General features: G+C 40.6%; 1 protein-coding gene across 10 annotated transcripts in view; it reads left to right on the top strand.

Moving 5' to 3' along the window:
• LOC129783085 (ceramide transfer protein-like) overlaps positions 1-17502 on the top strand; it is a 99750-nt gene extending 82248 nt beyond the window's left edge. For 6 of the 10 annotated variants that reach the window (XM_055792758.1, XM_055792757.1, XM_055792756.1 and 3 more), the window contains 2 exons: positions 15126-15262; positions 16937-17502. In XM_055792758.1, coding sequence (XP_055648733.1) covers positions 15126-15253 — 128 coding nt within the window. In that variant the 3' untranslated portion in view covers positions 15254-15262; positions 16937-17502. Of the gene's footprint in view, positions 1-15125; positions 15263-16936 lie in introns of those variants that run through there. The other 4 variants (XR_008745073.1, XR_008745074.1, XR_008745076.1 and 1 more) reach the window with 3 other exon arrangements.
• The last annotated feature ends 5299 nt before the right edge of the window (positions 17503-22801 follow it).

Raw genomic sequence — 22801 nt, 5'->3', positions numbered from 1 at the left:
CCACACCCATGCCTACCAAGCCCTGTTCAAAACTATTCAGTATTCCCCTCAAGGGGAAGAGAAGATCTCTGGTTCTGATAACCGCAATGCCTGTCATTTTGTCATACAAACCCTGGTGACAGGCACTGCAGCTGAACCAAAGAACTAACCTGTACTGGTATCAGTTGTCCCTACACACAAGAAGAAATATTGGAAGTCAGCTCATTTAGTAAGGGATGAAAGAGCTGCTTCTAAGAGGAAGTAGGAGGAAGTAGACAAGTCAGACTACTCTGAAGCAGGGCCATCAAGAGAACAGGAGCAGGACGAGGAAGAAATCATAAATGAGGCAGTAACCACCTGATCCCTATCCCTGAGTGAGCTGTGAGATATGTAAAAAGATTTCAGCAGTTGTCCAGGCAAGCACATTGTTACCTGTCTGCTCCGATGTTGGGATAATGGGGCCACTAGTCTGGAACTGTAGGGAAAGGAAGCCAAGAAGCTGGGATCACTTTCTAAAGGGGGCATTGACAAAGCAATTGGAAAAGAGATGCAAGTCCTCAGTCTCTGGAGGAGACTCCTGTCAGGTGTGAAGGAAAGATATTGTCTTCCTTGAAGGGATACATGTCACCCAGTCAAGTGGACCACAATCAAGAAAGTTAGCCAGTACCTGAGGGAACTGGCCATGCTGGAGGTTGACTTATGATGACCCGGACAAAAAGCAGTTACCCACAGATCCAGGTGCATGTGAACCCAATGTGGTGGAAGTTTGTATAGAGTGCACCATTGTTGTATGCCAGCTCATTGGCAGTAATGACCTGGAAACACAGAGAAGAGGGTGTTTCAAGGACCCAAAAGGGTACTGGTGAGCTTATGGTGTAGCTGCCTTGGAGACAGGAAACTAAGCAGCTGTCTACCTTGCCCAGTCCCTTGGAAGATCTTTCTGTTGTAGGATTGCTGAAGGCTGCCAATTGCTACCACAACAATGTACCAATTACAATATTGCACCAACTGAGACTTGCTGATTCACCGACTGGAGAGCCAAGGAGTGATCAGCAGAACTGTCAACCTTGAACAGTCCCATGTGCCCAGTGTAAAAGTCTAATGGAGAGTAGAGACTAACAGTAGACTATCGTGGCCTGAATGAAGTTACGCCACTGCTGAGTGCTGCTATGCTGGGCATGCTAGAACTTCAGTACAACCTGGAATCAAAGGCAGCCAAATGGTATGCTATTGAGTTTTCCTCAATACCTTTGGCAGCAGGGTGCAGGCCACAACTCATTTTCACTTGAAGGGGGGTGTCCAGTACACCTGGCATGGATTGCCCCAGGGGTGGAAATGCAGCCCTATCATTTGTCATAGACTGATCCAGGCTGCACTGGAACAGGGTGAAGCTCTGGAATGCCTGCAGGACACTGATGACATGATCCTGTGGGGCAAAAGAGCAGAAGTTTTTGAGAAAGGGAAATAGCCTGAATCCTTTCTGAAAGCTGTTTTTTCCTTTAAAAATAAATTAAAAGAAAAAGTTAAGGGACCTGCACAGAAATCCAGTTTTTTGGGAATAAAATTGCAAGACAGATGTCATCAGATCCCAATGGATGTGGTCAACAAAATAACAGCAATGTTTCCACCAATTAGAAAAAAGTAAACACAAGCTTTCCTAGGTGTTGTGGGTTTTTAAAGAATGCACATTCCAAATTACAGTCTGATCATAAGTCCTCTCTATCATGTGACCCTGAAGAAGAATGATTTCAAATGGGGCCCTGAGCAACAACAAGCCTTTGAACAAATTAAATGAGAGAGATAATTCAAGCAGTAGCCCTTGGGCCAATCCAGGCAGGACAAGACTTTAAAAATGTGCTCTACACTGCAGCTGGGGAGACTCAAGGTTGATGCATAGGCTTTTGGAGTCAGGGTTATAGAGGATCGGAGGCCCACTATACTCCAACTGAAAAACAGACAGTAGCAGCTTATGAAGGGTTTCAATCTGATTCAGAGGTGATTGGTAGTGAAGCGCAGCTCCTCCTGGCGCCTGTTGCCAGTGCTGGGCTGGGTGTTTAAAGGGAGGGTTTCCTCTGCATATCACGCAACTGACGATAGGTGGAGTAAGTGGGCCACACTGATCACACAACGAGCTCAAATATAAAATCCCAGTCATCCAGGAATCTTGGAAGTGACCATGGACTGACCAGAAGTTAAATATTTTGGTATGTCACCAGAGGAGGAGGTGATGTGCTGAAAAGCACTCATTGTATAATAAATTGCCAAAAAATGGGAGGCAATATGCCTTGTTTACTGATGGGTCCTGCTGTATTGTAGGGAAGCATCGGAGGTGGAAGGCAGCTGTATGGAGTCCCCTACAGCAAGGCACAGAAACTGCTGAAGGAGAAGGTGAATCGAGTCACTTTGCAGAGGTGAAAGCTATCCAGCTGGCTTTAGGCATTGCTGAACAAAGAAAAATGGCCAATACTTTACCTCTGTACTGACTCACGGATAGTAGTAAATGCCCTGTGGGGGTGGTTATGGAAATGGAAGCAGAGTAATTTGCAATGCAGAGGTAAAGTATTGGCCATTTTTCTTTGTTCAGCAATGCCTAAAGCCAGCTGGATAGCTTTCACCTCTGCAAAGTGACTCGATTCACCTTCTCCTTCAGCAGTTTCTGTGCCTTGCTGTAGGGGACTCCATACAGCTGCCTTCCACCTCCGATGCTTCCCTACAATACAGCAGGACCCATCAGTAAACAAGGCATATTGCCTCCCATTTTTTGGCAATTTATTATACAATGAGTGCTTTTCAGCACATCACCTCCTCCTCTGGTGACATACCAAAATATTTAACTTCTGGTCAGTCCATGGTCACTTCCAAGATTCCTGGATGACTGGGATTTTATATTTGAGCTCGTTGTGTGATCAGTGTGGCCCACTTACTCCACCTATCGTCAGTTGCGTGATATGCAGAGGAAACCCTCCCTTTAAACACCCAGCCCAGCACTGGCAACAGGCGCCAGGAGGAGCTGCGCTTCACTACCAATCACCTCTGAATCAGATTGAAACCCTTCATAAGCTGCTACTGTCTGTTTTTCAGTTGGAGTAGCCACAATGATTATCATTGAGGTTTGTGTAGCTGTATTGCTGCTTGTGGCAGTTGGAGTAGCTGCAGCTAGTTGCTTAATTCTCAGTAAGGTCTGAACCACATTCAGTATTTTCAACCATAGAATCAGCGCCACAAACATGATGGTCTTCAACATCCCATTGTTACCGAAATCTCGGAATGAAGAACTTATTGACACCAATGTGATGTAGATAAGCAGACACTTCTTTATTGACGGCCGGGTGCGTGAGTGAGTCCTCTCACGATCAACGCACACCAGGTCCCAAAATCAGATTCCATATATAGTACTTATTCATACATATTCATTAACTATTCATGCATAATCATAACATTTCCCGTAAATCATTAACATACTCACCTCCTATATCCGATTCTGCGCAGTAAAGCTTAGAAAGGTCTAGAAATGGGTCTAGGGTACGATTTGGGTAGGTGGTATGTGAGTCGGTGGTCGCGATCTCCCCCTGCCGGAATTACCTTTTGCTAAAGTTCACGATTTCTTGGCAGGCATCTACAAGCTGTTCCAGTCGACTCTCCCCAGTTCCCATTAATCTCATATTCTGACATTTCAATACACCTCTGCATACAGAAGACTGGTTAAATACAAAGAAACCTTTCAACCCTAAAGTTATTACCTATGTTTTAACAATAGTTCCAGCCCCTTCTTCTAACCTTGGTACAGGACATACAGAAGATCTCATAACAACTTTTACTGTGTAGCTATAAGTTTCTTATAATTTTTTTTTTTCTCTTATCCTTCTATATTTTAATTTTATAAAATTATTTTATAAAATCAATTAATCAATCAAAGTCAATCAATCTTAACTTATTAACAAATCGATAACATTTCCCCCCTTTGAAAGTGTTGAAAATCATTATTTCAATACTTTCACATTATTCATATATCTTTTGTTTCAACATATTTTGGTGATGGATCACGTCTTGATAAAATAGTTGGTACTTCTCTCATAATCATACGATTGACTGCAATTCTATTGGTAAACTGTTTCTTCAAACATGCATATACTAGCATGATCATCAAAAAGACAATTAGTAACAGAAACAAAGTCTTAATTATAGATTGTATCCAAGAGCTCAAATTCCATCCCAGTTTGTTAAAAATTTTCCCAAGCCAATCTTCTGACATTTCCTTTTGAATTGTTTCAGTTTCTTTTTCAATTTTTCCCAATAGGTCTAGATCATGTTCCACATCCTGAGTGACATTTGGAATGTGGATACAACAGTGGTCCAGTTTATCCTTGAGATATCCACACACTCCATGTTCTTTAAGTAGGAGCATATCTAGTGCCATTCTATTTTGTAAAGTCATTCTGAAAGTTGCCTGTAATTGTATATTCAATTCCTTAAACCCCTTTTTGGTAACGTTTGCTAATTTTTCCACTTGACCAGTTAAATGATAGAGCCATGCTCTGTTTCTATATGAAGCTATAGGATTTAAAAGTGATTCAAGTGCCCAGCCAATTTTCACTCCTGTAGATGGTTCATTCCAAATATCATCATTTATCCCAGATCTCTATATTCGTTTCAATTCTAAATTCTCTAGGGATCCTCTAAATGGTGATTTCTTCCAAATTGGACACAATGTTGGCATGCCTAAAGTAATTTGTTTCACCTTACCATCTAATGGTAAGTGTGTTGTCCAGGTTCCATCACTTAATGCCCAAACTAAATGTCCTGGACTTCGAATAGTAGATTTTCTACAACTAAACAAAGTTCCTCTTCTGACTGTAAAAGTGCTGGTTAAATTGAGAGTATTCTTAAGACCTCGACAGAAACAACCATATTTCAAAGCAGCGGCCAAAGGAGGAATTCTTTGGATTACTAAGTCTGAATTGCTGCAATCATACACTTTTTCACATTTCCACCATGGCACTACTTTATTTTCCTTCTCTCCCGATGTAGTTGACCTATCATTGACCCAGGGTAATACTGAAAAAGCCTTTCCATCCCAGGTAAAACACCAAGAAGTTCTTGCCATATACTGAAAATGGGAAAATATAGACATAGACCATATAGAGTCCCACTGTTCTACTAATTGGGTGCTTTGGCCAGTTTCGTTACACTTCCATTCCATGACACTTTTGCTCACATTGATTTTAAATTGTTCATCATAGGAACACCATCCCACAGTCTTAAATCTCCCTATTTTGGTAAAAACATGATTTAACAATTTTTCACAATCCGCCAGACTACCTGGAGTTTTCCACTGTTTTCTAGTGACTTTCACTTGCTCATACCATTGAGTCACTGGCCTCTGTTCACAATAGTTGGTTTCATTTTTATGTTCCAGGTTAGTCAAATTCATAGTTAAAATTCCCCACGGAATAGATTCACCTACTGCCCTCGGAATTGGCAAACAAGCAGTGATCTGCGTGACGTTTTGTAAATTGGCAAATTCTTTAATCAATCCTACCATCAAATTTTCCTCAGCCATTTGTTTGGGAATGTCAATCACTTGTTCTGTTTCTATTTGTCTTTTGTTCCTGTCCACCAAGTCAGCCCATGATCCCACCAACACTACCAACCAAAAGAAAATCCAAAAACCAATCATAAACTGATATGAAAAATTAGACATGTTTCAAAGTCAATTTTAAAGTCTCTGGGTCACGATTCACAATCTTCCACGGAATAGATGCTTTCTTCATGGTGCTTTCTTCACTCGAGTATAATGTATCCAAGCATCCGATTCTGCAATTTTGATAGCTGTAAAAGTGGTTAACAGTATCTGGAAAGGTCCTCTCCAGCGCTCCTGCAAAGGTTCGGAGGTCCAGGTCTTCACATAAACATAGTCTCCCGGCTGGAAATCATGCACTGAATTTTCCAGGGGTAAAGGTCTATTCCAAATTACTGCACTCCGAATTGCAGTCAAAGTTTTTCCTAGAGAAAGCAAATAGTTATACACATCCTGCTTTCCTTTCACATGTATGTTTGGATTTGGTTCTGGAGACTCATACGGTTTTCCATATAATAATTCATAAGGACTGACTGAGGTTCCACTCCTTGGCTGTACTCTGATTCTTAATAACGCCAATGGAAGTGCCTGAGGCCACTTTAAACTGGTTTCTTGACAAATTTTACTTATTTGTCGTTTTAACGTTTGATTCATCCTTTCCACTTTCCCACTAGATTGTGGCCTCCAAGATGAATGTAAATCCCAATTAATACCCAATGCTTTGCTAACACTTTGGACTACTTCAGCCACAAAGTGTGGACCTCTGTCAGAGGAAATTCCAATAGGAACTCCAAATCTCGGAATTATTTCTTGTAATAACCACTTTACAACCTCTTTTTGCTTGTGTGGTGCGACAGGGAAGGGCTTCTGGCCATCCTGTAAAAGTATCAACCCCTACCAAGATGTACCGGTACCCATTGTATCTAGGCAACTCTGAAAAATCTACTTGCCAATAATCTCCAGGTCCTGTACCAGATTTCAGTCTACCCATTTGAACCTTTTTCCTAATCACTGGATTGTTTTTCAAACATACTTCACACTTTGCCGTTACCATTTTAGCTATTCCCAACATCTTAACTGATATTATTTGCTTTCGTAAAGATGTTACTAAGGCTTCTGCCCCCCAATGACATTCTTGGTGTCTCATTTGAATTATTTCTCTCATCAAAAGAGGTGGAATTACTACTTGCCCGTTAGGAGTTACCCACCACCCCGCTAAGTTTTTCTCAGCATTTAATAACTGACCCAATTTGTCATCTTCCTCTGAATATCTCGTTTTTTCCCTGGGAAGGATTAATGTTTTAGAAGGAATTATTGCCATTTGCAATGCTTGTTTCTTTGCTACCCTTTTTGCTGTTCTATCAGCTAAATTATTCCCAGCTATTATTTTTGTATTCCCAATCTGATGTGCCTTACAATGCATGATTGCTACTTGATCTGGCTTTTGAACTGCTTGTAATAATCGTAAAATCTCTGTTTGATGCTTAATGTTTGCTCCTTGAGAGGACAATAACCCCCTCTCTTTCCACAGAGCTCCATGGACATGCACTACCCCAAAGGCATATTTTGAATCAGTCCAGATATTTACTCTCTTGTCCTTGCTTAGTTCTAAGGCTCGAATTAAAGCGATGAGTTCTGCCTTTTGGGCTGATGTGGTACTCGCCAATGCTCCTGCTTCTATAACTGTAGTCTCTGTTTTAACCGCATATCCTGCGTATCGGACTCCTTGTTCCATAAAGCTGCTTCCATCAGTATACAATTCCCAGTCTGGTCGCTCCAATGGCACATCCTTCAGATCTTCACGACTGGAATAAACATACTCGATGGTAGCCAAGCAATCATGTTCCAGTCGTCCTTCTTCCTGTATGGAACTTAAAAGCACTGCAGGATTTACCAGGTTAGTTGTCTTTAAAATCACATCATCCTGTTCAGTCAATACCACCTGGTACTTCATCATTCGGCTGGGAGAAAGCCAATGTCCCCCCTTTTGTTCTAAAACAGTTATCACCATGGTGGGACATAGACTGTTATTGTTCTCCCCAAAGTCAATTTCCGAGCTTCTTGTATGAGCATTACTGTTGCCGCCACTGCTCGAAGGCAGTTTGGCTACCCTCTACTCACTGTGTCCAGTTGTTTGGAGAAGTATCCGATTGGTCATTTCCAGCTTCCTATCTTCTGAGTTAACACACCCAGTGCAAGGTGTTGCCTTTCATGAACAAACAGCTGGAAATCTTTGGTTAGATCCGGCAGTCCCAAGGCAGGTGCAGACATTAAGGCACGTTTCAACTCTACAAAAGCCTTTTGTTGTTGTGGGCCCCATACAAAGGGAGAGTTCTTTTGGGCCTCGTACAGCGGTTTAGCTATTAGCCCAAAGTTCATGATCCAAAGGCGACACCACCCAGTCATTCCCAAAAATGCTCTGAGTTCATGAATATTTCTCGGCTCAGGTATACCACAAATAGCTTCTTTGCGATCTTTTCCTAATTGTCGTTGTCCTTTTGAAATCTCAAAGCCCAGATATATCACAGTCTGGAAGGCTATCTGGGCTTTCTTCCTGGACACTTTGTATCCATTTAGTCCCAGGAAATTAAAGAGGTCAATAGTCACCTGTATACAGGCAAGTCTTTCTTCTGTAGCTATCAATATGTCATCCACATAATGTAGGAGTAAATGCCCAGGCCAGGCCTTGATTTATCCTGTTTCCAGGTTTCAAGTTCCTTTGCTAACTGATTTCCAAAAATAGTTGGACTGTTTTTAAATCCTTGGGGTAATCTGGTCCATGTCAGCTGCATCTTTCGCCCGGTTTGAGGATTTTCCCATTCAAAAGCAAACAGTTTTCTGCTTCCCTTTTCCAAAGGTATACAAAAGAAAGCATCTTTTAAATCAAGCACTGTAAACCACTGATAATTCTCCCTCAGTGCTGTTAACAGTGTATAAGGGTTTGCTACTACAGGATAAATATCCTTAACTATTTGATTTACTGCTCTCAAGTCTTGTACCAGCCTATATTCACCCGAAGGTTTTCTGACTGGTAAAATAGGAGTATTGTACTCAGTTTCACATTCTTCCAAAATTTTATACTCCAAAAATGTATCAATCAATTTTTTCAGTTCCTGTCTGTCTTCTGGTTTGATTGGATATTGTTTAATTCTCACTGTTCCTGCGCCTTCCTTCAAATCTATTTTAACAGGTTCTGCTAGTTTTGATTTTCCAGGAATATCTGTCTCCCATACAGTAGGGATCACTGCCAAATCCACCTCCGGTGGAATTTCTTGTTCCTTTACCTTTTCTTGTATTATCAAAACTTCTCCCGTTTTTGACTCGGGTATCTTCAAAAAGAGTTCTCCTTCATCGAAAACAATTTGTGCATTTAATTTAGATAACAAATCTCTTCCTAACAAGGGTACCGGACATTCTGGTACATACAAAAGTTCATGTGTAATTATTTTATTTCCAAATTTCAAATCTATGGGTTGTAGGAATGGCCTGTTTTCTTCTTTCCCTGTTGCTCCTTTTATATTGGCTGTTTTTGTTCCAATTTTTCCTTTACAAGTATTTAATACTGAAAATGTCGCTCCCGTATCTACTAAAAATTTAACTTCTTTATCTCCCAGCTTAACTTTAACCAGAGGTTCAGCTGGGTTCCCCTCTGGTCCCCTTCAGTCATCTAAAACCATTACTTTGGCAAGGTCGTGAGAAGCACTCCTGTTTCTGGGGCAGTCCTTTTTCCAATGTCCTTCCTCTTTACACAAGGCACACTGATTTATTCCTAAGAGGGTATTAAATTTCCGATCACCACAATTCATATACCCTCCTCTCCCATTAAATCCTCTTCCTCTGCCCCTTCCTCTATCTGTTGTTCCTGCCATTACTGCCAATAAATCTATTCTCCTTGATCTTCTTTCTTCCTTTTCTCTGTTATTATATACCCTCCATGCCACTTCCAACATTGCATTTAAACTCCTTGAATTCTCTCCCTCCAGTTTCTGGAGTTTTTTCCTTATATCTGGTGCCGATTGTCCCATAAAGATCAAAGCCAATTGTATCTGTGCTGCCTCTGTTTCCACTCTCAAATCAGTGTATTTTCTAGCAGCTTCCTTTAATCTTTCCAAAAATGCTGAGGGAGATTCATTTTTATCTTGTCTTACTTCGTATAATTTAGACCAATTCAAGGATTTAGGCATGGCATGTCTAATCCCATATAAAACCCATTTTTGATACCGCTTCAGTCTTTCTCTATGTGCCACATTATTTGGATCCCACTGTGGATCCCCAGATGGAAAATTCTGTTCTATTGTTCCACCTGTTATTCCACTCATCACATCCAACTCTGCCTGTGTTTTGCCAGCTTTTAATACCATTTGTTTCTCTGTATCATCTAACAAATTATCCAAAATCACCTGTAAATCACTCCAGTCTGGATTCTGTGTTCTAATTATAGTATCTACCACCTTGCCTACTTTTTCAGGATCTTCTCTATAGTTTCCTGCTGCCTGTTTCCAAGTCATCAAATCCGTAGCTGTAAAAGGTATTTTCACATAGACTGGTCCGTCACTGCCAACTCCCTGTCGCAGGGGAGCTATTGTATGGGTCTGTTGCCGAGTTCTCCGTGAAACAGGAGTATGAATTACAATCTCTGAATCTCTCTCCCACATCTCCCGTTCCACTGCTATCTGGTTCAATCGCTGGTTCTTGTACCCTTAATTCTCGACCCTGATTCATTTCTCTCCTAGGAGGGGATATATCTAACTCTGGTCCATCGTCATTCTCAATAACAATCCTTTTCTTCAAACAACCTTTCCCAATTTCACAAGTTGAACAACACTTTTTCACTTTCTTATTATCAGCGGTTACAGCCATTACAAAATTGTCTCCAATAGTTAACTTACATTCCTCCTGCCAGTCTTTTCTTTGTCTCAAGTAAAAGAACAAATCCACATATGGCATTTCACTCCATTACCCTTCCCTTTTACAGTACAACATTAACTGCAAAATAGTGTTATAATTCAGTGTCCCGTTCATGGGCCACTTTTCCTGATCTTCTAATATATATAGCGGCCACCAATTATTACAATACTCAATCATCTGGCTCTTTGGCAAATCCTCATATAAATCCCCCCAATGTGCCAACAAACATCCCAATGGAGAATTTTTTGGGATTTTATCATTTAACACAAGATTACCCAAGCTTTTACTTTTAAACAACCGAGTTAACTTAGTTGCCATGGTGTAATTACTCACAATACAATACACGATTATTCAACTCTGTCACTCCGATCCGCGGATCCACACTCCACACTCGCTTTCGTTCTCAATTATACGTCTCACCCTTACAGCCACACTCACACTTTCCCACAGTTACTTTAAACAAACATATAACACAATATTATACCTCTTAATTTTCTTCTTGATACACAAACTCACAAAACAACAAAGAACACCAAAAACTTCTAACTTCTTGTTAGAGGCACTACCTTAGAGAACACTATAGCATATAGTTTCTCTTGTTTCCACTTTTGTCCAACCCTGCAATAGCTTTCGCTTATGTCTTACGGGCAGACGCCTAGGCTTCCACTTCCACAAGGATCCTTTTAGTCCAACCCTGCAATAGCTTTCGCTTATGTCTTACGGGCAGACTCCTAGTCCTACCCTGCGCAGCTCTTTCACCGCGTCTGACAGGTAGACTTACTCAGTGGGACTCCAACCCACTCTTTCCCATACACTTATTATAGTGGGACTCCTACCCACTTCCTCTAGTGCACTTACTTACTACAATTAAAAAAAAGAAGTGTCTTACCCAAAAATCCAGGGAACGTCGCGAAGAGCCTTACGGATCGGGGATCGATGGGTGTCCCCGAGAAATCCTCGGTGCCGGCTGGAACCGATCAGGTCCCCGACTCCTCCGGTCTCCTTCAGCGAGGTCCCATCTGGGTCGCCAAAACTGTTACCGAAATCTCGGAATGAAGGACTTATCGGCACCAATGTGATGTAGATAAGCAGACACTTCTTTATTGACAGCCGGGTGCGTGAGTGAGTCCTCTCACGATCAACACACACCAGGTCCCAAAATCAGATTCCATATATAGAACTTATTCATACATATTCATTAACTATTCATGCATAATCATAACATTTCCCGTAAATCATTAACATACTCTCCTCCTATATCCGATTCTGCGCAGTAAAGCTTAGAAAGGTCTAGAAATGGGTCTAGGGTGCGATTTGGGTAGGTGGTATGTGAGTCGGTGGTTGCGATCTCCCCCTGCCGGAATTACCTTTTACTAAAGTTCACAGTTTCTTGGCAGGCATCTACAAGCTCTTCCAGTCGACTCTCCCCAGTTCCCATTAATCTCATATTCTGACATTTCAATACACCTCTGCATACAGAAGACTGGTTAAATACAAAGAAACCTTTCAACCCTAAAGTTATTACCTATGTTTTAACAATAGTTCCAGCCCCTTCTTCTAGCCTTGGTACAGGACATACAGAAGATCTCATAACAACTTTTACTGTGTAGCTATAAGTTTCTTATAATTTTTTTTTTCTCTTATCCTTCTATATTTTAATTTTATAAAATTATTTTATAAAATCAATTAATCAATCAAATAAAAACAAACAATCTTAACTTATTAACAAATCGATAACACCATGAATACTCTTAACTTTTCAGAAGTACAGAAGTCTTCTGTAATTGGCCTAGAGGAGAAGGTGTAGGGAGATAGACTCTGCTGTTGGCTCTCCAAAAAGGAAAAGCTAAAGGTGCAATTATCAGTAGTCCTCATCAGAGAGTGCCTGACATATGGGGACGACAGCAATGCTGAGTATACATGCTGAATTAGTTTCATGGCCAGCGAGTCTATCATATTGTAAGCCAGCACTATAAAGAACACAATGATAACTTTAATCCAAGCCCCATCGACCATAAACAGTGCAACAGGGAACACATACTGCAAGTAAAGTACATAAGACAACCCTGAGATCGTGAACAGCAACTTTGAGAGCAAAGAAAACAATATTGGGGCTAGTGAGTATTAAACCATTATAAAGAATTATTATAACAGTTTTGTTTTAACACACTCTAGTCAGATCTGTTATTTCAGTCCTTCCGGCCCCGTGTTGGCTACCAGAAAGGACTGTCATGGTTTAACCCCAACTGGCAACTAAGTAATCCACAGCTGGCTGCTCGCTTTCCCCCCTCCCCATCTTCCAGAGGGATGGGGAGGAGAATCAGGGAAAAAGGTAAAACTCGAGGGTTGAGATAAGAGCAATTTAATAATTGAAACAAAATTAAATAAATAACAATAATAATAATTGTAATTAAAAGGAGGGAGAAGGGGAGAGGTATAAAATCCAAAGAGAGGGAGGGAAAAAAACCCGAACAAGTGATGCACAGTACAGTTGCTCGCCACCTGCTGACTGATGCCCAGCCAGTCCCCGAGCAGCAATCAGCATGCCCCGGCCAAGCTCTCTTCACACACACACACGCCATTCATATACTGAGCGTGACATTCTATGGTATGGAATATCCCTTTGGCTAGTTTGGGTCAGCTGTCCTGGCTGTGTCCCCTCCCAATTTCTTGTGCTCCTCCAGCCTTCTCGCTGGCAGAGCATGAGTAACTGAAAAGTCCTTGACTTAGTAGAAACATTACTAGTGTGTTATCAACACTATTCTCACACCAAATCCAAACCACAGCATTGTACCAGCTACTGAGAAGAAAATTAACTATCCCAGCTGAAACCAGGACAACGCTATTGCACAGGTTGTCTATGAATGCAAAATATGCTGCAGTTAAGCAAGCCAAGCAGTTAAAGCTTCTGTGGTATGGAGGATGATGGCTGAAATATAAATATGGGGAGGCTTGGCAAATTGACTATATCACACTCCCACAGACCCACCAAGGCAAGTGCCATGTGCTTACAGTGGTGGAAGCAACCATGGGATGGCTGGAGACATATCCTGTGCCCCATGCTACTGCCCAGAATGCTATTCTGGGCCTTGAAAAGCAAGTATTATGGCGATATGGCTCCCCAGAAAGAATTGAGTCAGACAACAGGACTTATTTCCAAAACAAATTCATAGTCACCTGGGCCAAGGAGCATGGCATTGAGTGGGCATATCACATCCACTAACAAGCACCAGCCTCTGGGAAAATGGAATGATACAATGGACTGTTAAAGACTACACTGAAAGCAATGGGTGGTGGGACCTTCAAACATTGGGATATATGTTTATCAAAAGCCACCTAGTCAGTCAACAGTAGAGGATGTGTCAGCTGAGCTGGCCCTGCCCAATCAATGCTTTTAAGTACTGTAGAAACAGTTAGAGGTCCTGTAGTGCAACTTAAAGTTATGCTGGGGAAGACAGTCTGGGTCATTCCTGCCTCAGGCAAAGGCAAACCCATTTGTGGGATTGCTTTTGCTCAGGGACCTGGGAGCACTTGGTGGGTAATGCAGGAGGATGGGGAAGTCCGGTGTGTGCCTCAAAGGGATTTGATTTTGGGTGAGAACAGCCAGTGATTTGATTTATATGATCTTAATTGCCGTATAATACTGTATGTCTTCACTAGTATGGTTGCTATATGTTATATCAACGATATTATAATAGAAAATACCCAGATAAATGAAGAATGAATTTTGATGGAACTGGGCAAATTGCAGCAATGATAGAACCAGACAAGCACAGCGGCGATGGAACCAGAACTGTCTACAGCATGCAACAATCCAGCACCGCACACCATCTATCCTGCCTTGAAGGACAGATGGAGCCCAAAGTCATAAACTAAATGAAGTCAATGGATGTTTTAAAGGGATGGCCATAGACTAAGGGAATGATATCTTTGTGTATATATCAAAAGACAGGAAAGGCTGTATTGGAAAGCGTGTGACCTGAGCATAATGTAGATGGTACGGAATAAGGGATGGATACTTTCTTGGTTTTGGCTGGCATATAATTAATTTTCTTCCTAGTAGCTGGTGCAGTGCTGTGTTTTAGATTTAGAATGGGAATAATTTTGATAATACATCGATGGTTTTAGTCGTTGCTAAGGAGTGCTTACAGTAAGTCACAGCCTTTACAGCTTATCACCCCACCCCACCACCAAGTAGGCTGGGGGACACAAGAAGCTGGGAGGAGACGCGACCAGGACAGCTGACCCAAACTAGCTAAAGGGATATTCCATACCATATGATATCATGCTCAGTATATAAACTAGGGGGAAAGTTTGCCAAGGGCTGCTGCTCAGGGACTGGCCAGGAATCGGTCATTATGTGGTGAGCAATTGCATTGTGCATCATTAGTTTTCTGTGTTCTAATTGTTATTATTTTCCCTTCCTTTTCTTGCCCTATTAAACTGTCTATCTTTTCCCACAAATTTTACATTTTTTGATTTTCCCAATTTTCTGACCCATCTATCTGTGGGGGGGTGGAATGAGCAAGGAGGTATGTGGTGTTTAGCTACCTGCTGGGTTAAACCACAACATTTAGAAATAGTTGCAGGAATACAAACTTAAATTTTCTTTTCTAGCTTTTAGTTGTATTTCAGTGTATGACTTCCTGTCTATTTCTAGTGAACCCAGGAGGATGGGCACCAGCATCTGTGTTACGGGCAGTGGCAAAACGAGAATATCCAAAATTCTTAAAGCGTTTTACATCATATGTGCAAGAGAAGACAGCAGGAAAGCCTATTTTATTCTAGTATTAGTAGGTATGCATTCTTTTTTTATTTTATTCCTGATTCACTGTTGTGAATATTTAAGGCCAAACAGAAGTATGCAATCTAGAAGTGTCTTATAGTTTGCATGAATTCAGTGCTTAGTTTTAATTTATGTATGCAATATACTTTTTAAAACATTCATGTAATTCATGTGTATTGTTAGCATGACAAATAAGAACTGCACAAGTTATCAAGCGTTAGTTTTTGTAGACTCACTTGTTTGTGTTGCAAGTTTTTGCATGCATGTTTATGTAGAAGTATAAAAGGATGAAGTATTTTTTCTCACCTATCACAGATGTTTTACAGTTATTCTGAAAAGAATAAATACTGAAGTTTCTCTAGAGCCTCATGAGATTTTGCTATCTTAAATTCTAATTATAATTGCATATCTGATAGAATATTATGAAGGTCAAAGTATTATTTTATGTTGACAGAATAGTTTAGATCTAGAATTTTTATTATGGAACTTTTCTGGCAAACCAGTGTCAATTACTAGAATATGTAAAAGAGACTGTGTCTTAAATTTTTAGTCTTTCTGATGAACCTAAGAAAGAAAAGGGATTTATTAGATGCTTTCTGAAGTTAGTGGATTTATTTTAATGGTATAGATCATTGGGCTAATCTTAAATTATTTTAATGTTTAAATGATGGTGTGACATTAGAAAAAATTTCTCAATCACTTTTGGGGATGTCTGAATCTGTCAGACATAAGCCTTTGTGCAAAGTAAAGCTTTGTTTAATTTTTATTAGTGTAGACTTTTGCTGTATATTTCATTATGTATAACTAGTGTCAAACCACCGAATTCCAGCTAAGTATTTGCTCTCTTGAGACCCCACCTGGAATATTGCATTCAGCTCTGGAGACCCCAACATTAAAAAGACATGGGCTGTTGGAATGAGTCCAGAGGAGGGCCATGAAGATGATCAGAGGACTAGAGCACCTCTCCTATGAAAACAGGCTGAGAGAGTTGGGGTTGTTCAGCCTGGAGAAGAGAAGGTGCCAGGGCGACCTTATAGCGGCCTTCCAGTACCTCAAGGGGGCCTACAAGAAAGATGAGGACAGACATTTTAGTAGGGCCTGTAGCAATAGGATAAGGGTTAATGGTTTAAACTGAAAGAGGGTAGATTTACATTAGATAATAGGAATAAATTCTTTCCTGTGAGGGTGGTGAGACACTGGAACAGGTTGCCCAGAGAAGTTGTGGATGCCCCATCCCTAGAAATGTTCATGGCCAAGTTGGATGTGGCTTTGAGCTACCTGGTCTAGCAGAAGGTGTCCCTGCCCATAGCACCGGGGTTGGACTAGATGATCTTTAAGGTCCCTTTCAATCCAAACCATTCTATGATCTGAAAATGAGGTTTTGTCACTTTTCTATGCATGACATAGGCTGTGTCTATTTTTAGGTTCTATTTATTATGTCAGAGTCCAAAAGTCTTAGTAATTTGATCCTTCTGTAACAGGTAGCACTGTGATGATTCACATTTTTAATTGTATATTATTAGAGAACTAGTGTAGGTGAACCATTTAAAACGTGGCTGTCGCAAGCCAACAGTTCAAACATGATAATAGCAGTGCTGATACTATTTAAGAGGTTTAACAAGTTCTTGTTTTCCTGTTAGTGTTAAAAATTTTCAGTACTGTATTTTGTCTTTGCTTACCTGCAGCGATCAGAACAAGACTGGGTGAGTATTCCACGCTGAAGTGACCATGCATAGAGCACTCCATGCTGGAACGAAGGATCTACAGTCTTTTTATGGCCAAAGTTCTAGGCTTTGTATACTGAAATAAAGAAGTGTTGCGACACCATGAGGCTGAATATTTACCGCTAGTGCTCTCCTAAATTTTCTTGTGGAATCAATGTGTAATTATAAATAGATTTATTGATAACAAGCATATGATTATTTTATTTGTTTGCTTTAGAAGAGGAAGAACGTGTACAACTTTGAATCACCAACAGGGGATACTGTTTTAATTTTAAATGCTTTGCAGAATTTCACTGTCAACATTCCTAAGATACTCATGCAGTTTTTGTGCGTGTCTAAAAAGCACAAAAGACAAATGCATGTATAGCATACTGTATGTGCTTTATATGCACAAAAATATACGTAGTATTTTGAGGGGGAGGGAGTTCAGTAAAGTCTAGGTGACTTATTGGCAGGTTTTGTTTTGCTTTGTATAATCACAGTTCATTGCTGCTTGTTTCTATAATAAATCATCTTGTTACATAAAATGTCAGTTAATAATTGAGGGCTGTCAATATCTTTATGACTTTGTCTTTTCTACTATCTTACTCTTATGAAGATCTTTGGATCTAAAGGAGTAAGTTTGTGAAAAGCTTTATTTTTTTCCAGATATCTTTATATATCTGTTGTATTTTTTTAGTTATGTATTATGTGCTACAGAATTTTTGTCGTTAAACACGATCCAGAAATTTCTAGGAAGATTCTGTATGAGAGGACAAGAGAGTGCCTGAAAGCTAGAAGTCATCTGTCCATGGTATATGGACTGCTTTCTTGCATGGTATTTTGCATCTTTCCCAAAGCTGCGAGAAGGTACACTATATTTATTAATTTGGACTACATAGGACAACATTCCCAGCCTAGAATGAGAATGAGTACATTATTTTCAGATCTTGCATGTGTTTTCCTGATCTCAATAAAGCCATGCTATGAGGTTCATGTAGAAAATGAGTTATACTGATACTTGCCTCTTGATCAAAAACCCATCATTGCTATAAGGATGCGTAGTTCTTCTGCATAGTTCTTATTGCAAAGTTCATTCTAGTTGCTGTGAGAATTTAAGTCAGATATTTGCCTGCCTTTGATTCTGGAGATGCTCATTACAACAGGACTCTGGCAGACTGTTACTGACTTTGGGTTCTTTTATTTATGTCCTGTAGTTGGAAACTTCAGAGACTGCTGGGTGTTTCACTGACCTGTGTATCTCAAGAAAAATATTTCAGATTTTAAAATATTTTTTTTCCAGAAGAAAACTGAAAGTCTTATTTGATATAGTATGGTAGGTGCCTGAAAAAAAAAAAAGATAGTAACTTAATGAAGATTTGGTGAATGATGAAATGTGATCTGCAGAGTATTGAACAAACTATATGTTCAACTTCTCTATAGAGATTAAATCATACATAACACATAATTACACATGCACACAGATTTCATGCTCCATAACTCTTCCTTTTTTATTTGCCTTTTTCTAATGATGTGTATGGAATATGCCTTATTACAGAGTTATTCTATTAATTTGAATATGTAGAAAAGTGACTATATGTTAATGCTAGTAAGGCAAATAAGATGAAAATTTGTACGTGTTTACTATATCACTAGTGAACACTTTATATAGTGATGTTAAAAAAAATTTAAAAATCTTATCTCAAATGTACTTCATCATTTTACAGTCAACTGAGCAATGGTTCATTCCACCATAGCCACTGATGGGAATGTAAAAAGAAAAAAAGTAAAAAATATCCAAAATATAAAGGGGTTAACTCCTTATTTGCCATTTCTTGTAATTGTTGAACACAGGCAAGTAAATATTAATTTAATTGGATGGCTTTATTTTACAAAGGTATGGAAAGTTTACAAAGTAGTATATAAATCTTATATCATTAGTTGCATTTGCACTAAATGTGATGTACTTTTGCCATTTATTCTGTAAATAAAATTAAACTACAGATACTATTTGTAAAGAATATTTTACTTTTAGATAAAGGCACTGGTATTTCACTACAGCTAGCCCTGCCCAGAGTTGTAAGAGGCTTCTTAAAGAATACGGAAGAAGTTGCAAGATTGAGAAACAGGTATTAATTGACCTCTTTAAAACCAAATGAAAAAGGGCATTGCTCTATTGGCCTCTCAGATTGTCCATGTGCAAGTAGCCATTAGGTCTTTTCTTCCAGAAGGGATCTTTCTTATATGGTTTTATAAAATTTCCCATCTCTTGAACCCACTTCTCTTTCTAGTCACTGTCATGTATCTGTGCTCTGAGTTCTCTTCTTCCTGTTAACAGATCTGTAGTGTTTGTGTAGCTTTGGTCTTTGCAGAAGCAGCCCATGACTCTAGAATGGCTGTTTTTATAAGCTGAAACAATTTGAAGGACTGAGGACACAGCTATCTTCTCCATCAGATATTGTTCTATTAAGAGAATTTGGATGTTGCTGAACTAGATCTGAAGGAAATTACTTAGTAGAACTTGTATTGGGAATGAGGATGATCTAGATGGTCATTGTTATCCTGTCTGAGAACCGGAACATCTTATTTTGAGAAATTTATCTGTAAAAAATGTGATGTGCTTCGGGGGGGGGGGGGGGGGGGGGGGGGGGGAATTACCTTAATTGGACTGAGCTGGCTTATCTGAAGTTGTGCAGATTCTCTTTAAACTAATCAGATTGTCTACCTGTATTTTTGTCAAGTTGTACAGATAACACTGTATTTCAGTTGCCACTGTTCATCTACAGACTTAAAACATGAATCATATTTTTGAGTACCTTCAGTGTATAGGGTGTAACTGTTTGTTCTATAATAGCTTTATGATCCTAATTATAAGTTTTAAAAAATTAAAAGAAGTTGGCTCTTTCATCTTACAATCACAAATTTTAAACCAGTATTTAAAAGTGAAAAGTATTAAAAATTATGAAGAAAAATCCTGGTTGGCAGTTATTTTTAACTTTTTGTGCTTTGGAGAAACTTATTTAAAACATTTTACCTTTTAACCAACTTTTAGATCATGTATAAAGTTATATATAATACTATAATTGTATTGGGTCTGGCTGAGATGGAGTTAAATTTCCCCATAGCAGCCCTCACAGAGTTTTGCTTTGTATTGGTAGCTGGAAAGGTGTTGATAACACACCAGTGTTTTGACTACTGCTGAGCAGTGCTCACACAGCATCAAGGCTGTCTCTCCAACCTTCTCCCTCCTCTCACCAGTAGGCTGGGGGTGGGCAAGATCTTGGGAGGGGACATAGCCAGGACAGCTGACCCAAAGCGACCAATGGGATATTTCATACCATATGACGTCTGCTCAGATACAAGAGATAAGAGAAAGGAGGAGGAAGGGGGGCATTCCTTATTTATGACGCTTGTCTTCCAGAGCAACCGCTACATGTACTGAAGCCCTGCTTCCTGGAAAGTGGTTGATCGCCTTCTGATGGGAAGTAGTGAATAACATCTTTTGTTTTCCTTTGCTTCCACGTGTGCACCTTTTGCTATTGCTGCCTTTATCTTGACCCACAATTATTTTTTTCCATCTTATTTTCTCCCCCCCCCCCCCCCCATTCTTCTGAGGAGGGGAGTGATAAGAGAGACTTGGTGGGCACCTGGCATCCAGCCAAGGTTAACCCATCAGAAGGGGCTTCTATGAGAAGCTGCTAGAAGCTTCCCCTATGTCCAATAGAGCCATGCCAGTCAGATCCAAGACAGACCCACTGCTGGCCAAACCTGAGCCAACTAATCAGTAACAGTGGTAGTGCTTCTGTGATAACATTTGGGGGGCAAGGGTGGAATGCTGTTCAACAGCAGCTGGAAGAGAGGAGTGAGAATATGTGAGAGCAACAACTCTGCAGACACCAGGTTCAGTGAAGAAAGACGGTGAGGAGGTGCTCCAGGCACCAGAGCAGAGATTCCCCTGCAGCCCATGGTAGAAGACCATGGCGAGGCAGGCTGTCCCCTGAAGCCCATGGCGAATGACCCCATACTGGAGCAGGTGGATGCACCTGAAGGAGGCTGTGACCCTGTGGAGAGCCTGTGCTGTAGCAGGCTCCTGGCAGGACCTGTGGAAAGAGGAGCCCATGCTGAAACAGGTTTGTTGCCAGGACCTGTGACCCTGTGGAGGACCCACGCTGGAGTAGTCTGTCCCCGAAGGACTGCACCCTGTGGAAAGAACCCACCCTGGAGCAGTTTGTGAAGAACTGTAACCTGTGGGAAGGACTCACATTGGAGAAGTTCATGGAAGACTGTCTCCCATGGGAGGGACCCCACACTGGAGCAGGGAAGAATGTGAGAAGGAGCAGCAGAGACATAAGATGTGATGGACTGACTGAAGCCCCCATTCCCCTGCACTGCTTGGGGGAAGGAGGTAGAGAAATCGAGAGTGAAGTTGAGCCCAGGAAGAAGGGAGGTGTGGGGGGAAGGTGTTTTAAGATTTGGTTTTATTTCTCATTACCCTACTCTGATTTTGATTGGCAATAATTTCCCCAAGTCAAGTCTGTTTTGCCTGTGACTGTAATTGGTGAGTGATCTTTCCCTGTCCTTATCTTGACCCATGAGCCTTTTCTTGTAGTTTTCTCCCCCATTCAGTTGAGGAAGGGGCATGATAGATCAGCTTATGGTGAGCACCTGGCATCCAGCCAGGGTCAAACCCACCCCATCATATGACATTGTGCTCAGCACTAAAAGCTCAGAAAAAGAATGAGGAAGGTGGGGGATGTTTGTGGTTATGGCATTTGTCTTTCCAAGTAACTGTTGGTGTGCTGAGGCCCTGCCTGCTGATGGGTAGTGAATAAATTCCTTATTTTGCTTTGTGTGCACAGCTTCACTTTACCTATTAAACTGTCTTTGTCTTGATCCATGAGTTTTCTTGCTATTATCCTTCCAATTCTCTTCCCCATCCTGCTGGGGTAGGGGTAAGCAAGCAGCTGATCAACCCACCACATTTTCTAGATAGCCTAAGAGTCCTAGCAGGAATACTGTTGGGTTCTGTAATTAGGGAAAAACCTATAAAAGCTGGGGCTAAAAAGCCCCTATTTCCCCCCTGAGTAGATTAAGAAGCTGACTGAGCATAAACCAATGGTGAAGATGGGACAGAAGGTAATTTAGTGTTGTATAATAGACTGCAAAATCCCTACAGCGCTGTAGAGAGGAGGTTAGCTTCAGAAGCAGGCCTCCTCCCAGAAGATGGTACAAGGTGGATGGGGCCAGCAGTAAACTAACCAAGAAAACAAGGTACAGAACTGTCAGTACTAGGAGTTTCGCTAGCTGCGTGGCACTGTAATTGCTGTGTAAGACAGGATGCATCTGCCAGTAACACGAGCTTTCCCCTCAGGCAATAGAGAAGATCTGTGGAGCAGAGAAACTGTTGCTATAACAAGGACACCACCTGAAGCCCAAACCATCAACTCCTTGTTTCAGCAGGTGTCATCATGTGCCATCTACCACAGATTTTCCAAGAGCTGTATTTGTCTTATAGTACCAAGAGTGAAAATTGTCCAAACAGTGCTGTGTATAGACACACTTAGAGCTTGGATATACTTGAAGTCTGATTGTTCACTTTAATTTCTCTCAGAAACTGTGTAATTAGATACAGCTGGAACTGCATAACGTCCAAGCCTCATAACTCTGAAACTTTCATGTCAGACAACAGGAATAGATTCAAGACACCAAAAAAGGGAGATAATTAGGTAAAGAGAGAAGCAAACTACTTACCAGAGTCAAATATAACATTTTTTAATGGTTTTAAAATATTTGAAAAAGATGTGTCAATTGTAATGGTATAACATTTAGGTTGCTGCAGCTCTAGAA

This window comes from Falco peregrinus, chromosome W (assembly GCF_023634155.1).
Source record: "Falco peregrinus isolate bFalPer1 chromosome W, bFalPer1.pri, whole genome shotgun sequence".
Classification (NCBI taxonomy): Eukaryota; Metazoa; Chordata; class Aves; order Falconiformes; family Falconidae; genus Falco; species Falco peregrinus.
The sequence above is the reverse complement of the archived record's forward strand: the minus strand, read 5'-3'. Positions and strand labels throughout refer to the sequence as shown.